General features: G+C 42.7%; 1 protein-coding gene across 2 annotated transcripts in view; it reads left to right on the plus strand.

Annotated features, from left to right (window-relative positions):
• The window catches only part of kiaa1522 (KIAA1522 ortholog), a 33,002-nt gene that overhangs the window by 1,183 nt on the left and 23,235 nt on the right, over positions 1 to 8,584 (plus strand). For both annotated transcript variants that reach the window (XM_035680960.1, XM_035680959.1), the window contains exon 2: positions 378 to 776. In XM_035680960.1, the coding sequence (XP_035536853.1) occupies positions 545 to 776 (232 nt within the window). In that variant the 5' untranslated portion in view covers positions 378 to 544. The remainder of the gene's footprint in view (positions 1 to 377; positions 777 to 8,584) is intronic.

An 8,584-nucleotide genomic window follows, 5' to 3' on the forward strand; every position in this document is an offset into this window, starting at 1 on the left:
CACACACACACACACAGACGCTGCAGAGGTCCAGCTCTCCTCCCTGGGGCTTCTCGTCTACATACACAAAAATGAGAGAATAGAAGGGGGGAGTGGGGGCGGATGAGTGGAGGGAAAACTTTAGTAGGATAATGTGGGAATGTTCTTGATTCATTGTTAACAGTTTTTCTTATTTTATTCTTTTATGTTGCAATAATCCTGTGTGAGTATGTGAGTTTAATTTATTCCAGTTAATCTCCCTATTCTAATGGATGAGCTCTTTTTCTTGTTCTTGCTTTGTCATGTCACTGTGACCTCTCGTTTTTATTTTTACCCTACTTTTCTGTCTTCGCCCTCTCTCTCTCTCTCTCATCATGCTGATCTCATTGTTGTCCCAGGTGGTGACAGACAGGAAAAACAGACACTGAGTGAGGCCAAAGAGGAACAGAGGGGTTCATCAAACTGGAGAGCAGGGAGATTTCAGATCCTGTGACTTGTTCCCGACAGAAGACACACTGATCCGGGTGGAGGTACCGGGCCTTAGCTCCCAGGACCAACCTCCAGGATGTCCCGGAGGAGGTCTACAGGTGACCTTGTGCCCAGGGACATCACTGAGGTCTTAGCCCGAGAGGCGAGGGTTCAGCGTGGGCAGAAGAAGCCAGGAAGCTCCCTGGGACAGGCCTTCAGCTGGCTAAAGGGGAGCCGGAAGAAGAAGAACATCGCCAATGGGCTGAACCGAACTGGTGTTGGTGTGACGGATGCCAAACTGGGACTTCAGAACCATGAACCTGCAAAAGGTGAGTGAGTCAAGTTGTTATACTTTTTTTTATTTAAGGTGTTCAGCTGATGCTTCTATAGTGACAGTAGGTAAGACAACAGAAGAAACTTTAGCTCCTACATAACCAAAGATGACACCCAAGCAAATAATAAGACTTAAAATTAAAAGGCTTTTACACATGTTCAGTATTTTTTGACCATCAAGTCTCATTAAAAGTTGAATTGCAGAAAAAAAGTTCAGTAGAGGAGGCTCACTGTTCTTTTTACAAAATTCAACACAAAATGGAATTCACTCATTGTACTTCAGTCTGTATTTACTTAAAAAGCCAGATATTTCCCTCATGAGTTTGTGGAGATGTAGACAGAGCTGGCCAAATTTGCTAAAATTTTCCAAATGAATGTTAATGTTACCCCGTGTCTGCTGGACCATCAAGTCTTACAGCTTGTTGTACTGCCCCCAAGAAAAAAATCAACTAATGCAGTTTTAACAGAAAAAGATTTTGATGTAATAGAGACTTGTATTTGAGAATTTTAGATTTTTGAAACTGCTAGCTGTTTTCAAACCAGGAAATGTTTCCTGTTTATTAGTAAAATTGGCCAGGATCACCTGGACAAAGGATTATCTAGATAAAATCAGCCTGATTATCAATGAGAGAAGTTTCTGTCTCTGATAAGAGATGCACAAAAGTTCTTTAAGGATAGATATTCATAGTCATGGTTCCTTTCATTCGAGCATCAGAGTTTTGAAGCCACAGTTGGCTTGTTTGGCAAGTCTACCTTATAATTCTGTCGTGTTTTGTCTCATGATCACAGACTGTGTGGTCATGATGTTTCAGAAAAATGTGTTGACTTTTGGATTAAGATGAGAAGGTAATAAGGATTTTGTTATCGTCAGGACATCAGTCTGTACATTTATAACTTAACACGTAGACTGACACAGGAGTCTTATCCCTCTTTCTGTTTACTGATGCGTTTGCTTGGTCGGCAGCACAGAGATTATCCACAGTCCCCATTTCCTGTTTTTGTTCCACCACTAAAGCCATCCCTTTCTCTTCTGTCATTGTGTGTGTGTGTTACTGTAGTAACTATCCAACAACTCTTGGATATTCAGATTCACAGTCTTTCAAACCTTTTTGGATCTTTTTTGGTTTTTGTGCTTGTTCCGCCTAAAAGGGACTTCCATGACCCCTTATTATGCCTTACATTGTGGTTCTGGAAGGTCTATGGAGAACTATGAATACTGCATGGGTAACGGACAGTGACTCCATTTGAAACCAAAGATTAACTAGTAGTACGGCTAATAATTCCCCAGCAGAGGATGTGGCCAAAAGAATGTGTGGGAACCATATATTTTGGCATTTTGTCTCAGTGATTTTCTTATTTTAATACTAAAGTTGACCACTGTCAAGCATGTCCAAGAAACAGATTGCAGATAATCACGAACAACCAACTAATCAGGAGCTGCAGATTCAAAAGTGACCTAGAGATGAGTGAGGTTTTTGCTTATTCACTGTATTCCCTTATTGTTATACAGCATTGTAGGTTGTGTTTATTGTAAGATAATAGTTTTTTTTTAATAACCCTTGATTTATTTTGTATTTGACTGCTGGCAAGGATATTGTTTTAGTTTGTCTGTTGTTGTCCAAATGTTATTTTGGACAGAAAATCAGTGAAATCAGAAAAGCAGAAAGCTGAAGGTGGACGCCCTTCTCTGTTTTGTCTTAATTCTCGCAATATTTCAAAGTGCAGCCGTGAATCGTTGGCTGGATCTGGTCAAAGTTAATCTGTCAACATACACAGGACTTCTGTAGTCCCATCTTATTTTAACTAAAAGAACAATGATGCTGTTGGACAGACTGATTTGTTCCTTGTTTCAGCAGCACAAACAGCTGGTGCTTTCTGTCTCACCTGTGTGTGTGTGTGTGAACAAATTGTTAGGTTTGGGTTGCCTTGTTTTCTTTGGCACTTTGTCTCCTTCACAGAAAGTGAGGGAGGCCTGTTTTCCCACCAGTAAATTATTACTATTATTATTATTTTCCCTTTGCTGCGGTTCATTCTTTCTGAACCCGCTGGGTGACTTTGACAACCTCATGAGACAAAGCATAGTCTTGTACAAAGAAAACTGACACACGCTGTACTTGCACACATCCTTATAGTCCCCTTGTCTATCTGCTTGGTCTACATGACTATGCTGGTTTGGTTTACAGACTATTAATTTATATATTTACACAAAAGTTTGTATTTGACATAAGCTGTTTAAGCAGTGACCTTTCTTATTCTGTCCTATCTTGACACTAGTGTCCTTATCCAACAAATTTCAGTTGCTGTTGACTCTTTCAGCGTCATTTTCTGAACCAGTGACTGCGTCAGAAACAAGTGGAATCAACTCAATCAACAGACATAAGCTACATCTTAAAATCTCTCCCAAAGTTCTACTTAGTTTACACCATTTCATCCCAGTGTCTGACTTCTAATGCAGTGCCCTCAAACATTTCCAATCCCCATGATGATTACTAAATGAGTCACCATCATTTTTCTACTGTCTATATTCCAGGAAATAGTGAATGCATAATGAAACAGTTTTATTTTTTACATAGTCTAGGTTGATGAGATGCATAGTTGTTGTAGCGCACAGACATTTGACATGATGATTCAAAAGACAACAGTACACTGAATCCCCCCCCCAAAAAATTAAGACTCTATACTCCTCTAGTGAGCCACTGAGCCTTCTTGTTTGTGTAGCAGTGACATGTAGCTCTTACTATAATAGGTCTTTGTTGGTGCGTTGACATTGGCTGTGTCATCCCTGCATGGCTGGCTCAGATCTGCTCGTCCGTCGACCCAGAGCTCTGCAGTCCAGCACTGACGGCCCGCTATATTTTACAGAGATTCCTCTCGTATAAAAAAAATAACACTCTTTGATGTGCTGAATTCCTGGGAGCCGTGCATCAGAGCGGTGTTTTTTTGTGTGTGTGTGTGTGTGTCAAGGTCTGTAAGCGTGCGTGTGTGCGTGCGTGGCAGCCTGGATGCCAGATTGGGCCTAGAGTTATGCGATAGAGAGGAGAGATTACAACGAATCACAATGCCCCATTCAGCCTTGAGAGGACTCTTAGGGAACACTCGCTCAATGCTTTTTTAATTAGAGCAACTTCTCAGCGCACACACACACACACACACACACACACACACACATACACCTATCTCTCCTCTCAGATTTTTCAGGTTTTTTTCATTCTATTCATTACTGCATATTACTGTTTTTGATTTGCTTCTCAGATTGCTTAATACCCTCTTTTCAGCAGTGCTGTGGGTGTGTTGGTCTTCACTGCTTATTATTGTGTAATCAACATGTGTTTAAAGTTGTGTGTGGACGTCTGCAGTGGTGTGTGGGGGTGTGTGACCGAGTGCTACCCTGTATCAGAGAGTATCTCTGTGTTTGTGTGTCAGCAGCATATTGCTAGGCTTAGGGCGGCGCCAACCCAGCGCCAGCACTCATTACATCACCTCGACACACACACACACACACACACACAAGGGCGTATAGAGCCCCCGCAACTACCTGCTTTGTCCAGCACAACCCATCTTCGGCTGCTGGCTATTTGAGCGGTGAGGTCATTTTGCACAATCCCTGGGATTCCATGTGTACGTCCATGTGTGTAATCATTGTCTTCTACATCTGTGAAGTAATGTGCGTGTACGTGTGAGAATACTTTTTATTGTGTCACAAATACAAACCTTGCTCGTAATGGATCCCATTTTATGCTTGAGTTTCTCCATCTACATAAGTGTGTGTGTGTGTGTGTGTGTGGCTGCCACATCACAAACACAGTCAGGGTGTGTAGATTCACAAACTATAATGTAGATTACAGACCTAGCAGAGTAATTGAAGAGCAAACATCTCATTACATGGAGAACATTGTATACAGCCTTAGCTCTATTACAGGCCACAACTCAGGGCTACTTTAATACAGTTTGACAGGATGAAGGCAGTGAGTGGAGGGCAGAAAGGGAGGAGTGTGAAAGTTTAATGCCCCCACACAATGTTCCCTGCGAACATCAGTCACCGCTCGCACACACACAGACACAGACTTTGATGAGCGAGGTAATTTTACCTGGGTAAGCAGATACCTCCAACCCTCATCCATCACCGCAGACCTAAAGCCACGCAGGTGAGGTAAACGTCTCTTAGGCAACAGCACTGGGAGGAGCACTTTGCTGTGGGGCAACAATGGGGTCTGACTGTGATGTTGGAGGGAAACACTGACTTGTCTTTCAGGTCATGTTTTATGTGAGGATATACAGTAGAGTAACATGCGGAGATGTGTCGCAGCAGAGTGGGAGAATGAAGGGCGGATGGAGATAACAGAAAGCATCATAAGAATTGAGGTCACAACCACCCACTGGTTATACGTTTTTGTTAATCGGCTTTAATTTCACCTTCCACACACAGACAGACATGCAGAGCAGAGGAACGTACTGTGTTTGTCTTTTATGATGTGTTTTGTCATCTTTCCTGTAGTTGATAGTATTTTTTGTATATTTTGAAAAATATTTCTTTCATGCACACACAATCTCTATGAGAACCCTTGCAAATAACACATATATGCACTTACATGTACTTAGGAAGGGGGTTACTAAAATTACTTGTGATCAACATCCAAAGCTTTTCTCCAGAAGTATTGTTTGTGGAATAAGAGCTAATGGGTTGTTTTATAGGACGTGGAGTGTGTTTGATGTGGCGGGAAGCAGCTGGAAGATTTTAGCGTGGGACTGAGGGAGTGGGAGTCTGTATATAAATGGATATACAACTGATTTACCCTCAAGATCGCTGTACGTGTGTGTGTGTGTGTGGGTCTTGTTACGTAACTTGATGTAATAGATACACCTGTTGAACACTGTTTACCTGATCCAGCTGTGTGTCCTCCGTCTGACATTTCCTGAGGAGAACAGACCCAATGATGGCAGTGAGGAATTCGGTCCGTCTTGAGTGAAGAGACATTTAAGACCATATATGTGCTGATGACTTGTGCTCTTGGAACACTGACCAGTGTCTCTTTATCTTTGTTTCGGATTTAAGCTGCAACGCTACACAATGATCTATCCTCTGACTGGCCTCTTGTGGCCTCACAAGCTCAAGGTCTCATATTTATATTTAGCAAGCTGCAGATTCTCCTCAAGAACCCATTCCACCAATAGGAAAGGAAAGTATAACAGAGGCAGCAATTTAGAAAAAATGAAAAAATAGAGCTTAAGGAAGGAGGTCAAACCCTGCTTACTTTCTTACCTCCACACAGCTGGCCAATGACTGTATAAAGTGGGTGTGACCACTAGATTGTCCATTTCGGGAAGTTATTTAATGTTTGGACACAGGTTCCCTGAATCTGACGTCGGAGGGGATTTCTAAAGCTATTCGACCATCCGACAAGCACTTCTAATGAAGTATACTTGGGAATTGTCTGAAGAAATAGTCTATAGTTAAGATATTCATGAGAACTTAGTCAACATACATGTGTAATTTTCTTAATTTCTTAGTATATTTTGGTCCACATTATATGAGGATAGGATCCGCTGCTTCTCCTTTAACTATTTTGTTTAACCTGGAGGACGGAGGACTCACAGTGACATTTAGTTCAGTGTGAACTTTGTACTTTCCCCAGTATTCAGCAGAAAATATGCTGCAGTAAACAGAACTTTCTACATTTCGCAAGCTGATACCTCAAACACACACACATACGCACAGAACCGCTACCACTCATTCCTTTCCGTGCCTGTAGATGGCGCACATTGGCATCTCTGCACCTTCTTCTCATGCCAGTAGGTGGCACTGGTTAAACTGGTACTGCAGGCTCATGTTGGAAACTGTTGCTTTGCAGGTCTGGATGTTGGGACTGGGCATGGTTTTGAGCGCTGTCACTATATACATGCCCTCAGGGATTTTATTGTGATAGCAGCACCTTGCCACAAGATGGGAGTGCTGGGCTGAGGTTGGCAGGTTCATTTGATGTGGAAATTAAACTGGAAATAATTTCACTAAGGAGAATAGATGCCATCAGTACCATTTAGGTCAAGTCTCAGACCTCCTTAGTCTTGGGTACACACTCAACAATAAAAGTACACCGAAACATTTAGAAAGGTAGATTCCTTAATCCTGTCTCAAGGCCCTGGTGATGGTCACCCTGACAACCACTTTCCCTGACGACTATTCCCTGACAACGGCATTCCTCTACACAAGTGTCCTTTAATGTACGCATACGTACGTGCACACACGCATACACACAGACCGGCTCGCTACGCTCCCCTTTGAGTTCCCTCCAGCTGTCAAATCCTAAAATCTCTCTTGACAGTGACACATACTTTGATCACACTCTATTTAAATGTATCTGGGGCATGTTTGGTACGTTGTATTGCAGCTCGTAGGTGAAGTCAGTGTACAGAGCATCCAACACACACGCACACACACACACTGTAAGTGCACTCTCATAGCTCCGTGACAGATGAGATAGTAAAGTCGGAGTACTCTACCAGCACAAATGTACTGGGTGTGGTTCTGGTGGGGCTGCATTAACAGGCAGCATCTCTCTGTGAGCGTTTTATTGCAGATCATTTTACACTCTGCAATAGGAGGCTTGATGGATATTATCCTCTCGCATCTGACATTTCTCTTTCTCTCATGCAGATCCATTTATACACGTACGCCATGAGCATTCATATTCCCATGGATATTCCCAGTAACACCTCCTGCTCTTCAGTCACCGAATCGATTCCTCTTCCAGAAAAACGAAGGATTGTAAATTCTTCCTCGCGACTCCCCCAGTCAGTAAATCTGCTTTTTTATTGGAGGCTTTTTATCTTCCAGCAGTTCTCTAAACATGAGAAGGGTGGGGGATGGAGGGGTGGGAAGAAACGTGATCAGGGTGACCATGATAAGCGAGTGTGTGGTTCATTTCCTTTCTCTTCATCATCACACTCCCTTCTTTTTCTTCTTCTTTCCTCCATTTTGTTCCTACAAGGAACCTTACAAGATACGATCAGCGATTTGCATGCTGGCTGTGTTCGTGTCATTTCTCCTCTTCCATATGTCTCGCTCGTTCTGGATGACTGCTATCGATAAGTTCTGGGATTGGTGTCACCGGCAAAGGTCATGACGTCATCATTGTGAGACCCCAGAAAAGTCATCATGGTATTCAGGAACTGTTTAACACTGTCAGATATGTCCATTGTTAGGGATAGAGGAAAGTGGATGGAGGAAGAAGGGAGAGGAGTTACAGTAAAGATTGGGGGGGGGGGGGGGCGTTGTTGGAAGTGCTCACTGTTGCCCTATTTACCATCTATATTTGCTTCCTCGTGTTTCCTGAATATTTTCACACATTACTGTGTTAGTTCCCTGTCAAGTATGAGCATTGTTGCTTCTCTGGAATCCCCCATCATGCCTGTTTCTGTACCTCACCCATCTGGCTCAGCATCTGTGTTTCCTCTAAGCATAGCTGGACTGTTCTCCCAAAACAAGCTTTGATCTGTCTCACCGATTGACTGGCATACATCCTGCTCTTTCTTGTTTCTTCATCTGCGTCGCAGAGTGTGTATGTTACGTACATACGTGTGTGTATGTGTGCGTTACGAGGAATTTCAAAAGGTGCCAGACAGGAGAGCTGCACCTGTGAAGATCACTTGAATTATTGAGCATCCCAACGCTGTTTTTAGTTTCCACTCTTGCCTTTATCTCAGGATTTATTCCCTCTTTTTGGTACTCATTCCTATGCATAAACACCACTGATATACTGCTCTGTTCCCATCAGCAGCTTTCAATCTCTTTCTGTGTGTGTGTGTG

This window comes from Morone saxatilis, unplaced genomic scaffold (assembly GCF_004916995.1).
Source record: "Morone saxatilis isolate NCDOM2014 unplaced genomic scaffold, NCSU_SB_2.0 Contig9, whole genome shotgun sequence".
Taxonomy (NCBI): Eukaryota; Metazoa; Chordata; class Actinopteri; family Moronidae; genus Morone; species Morone saxatilis.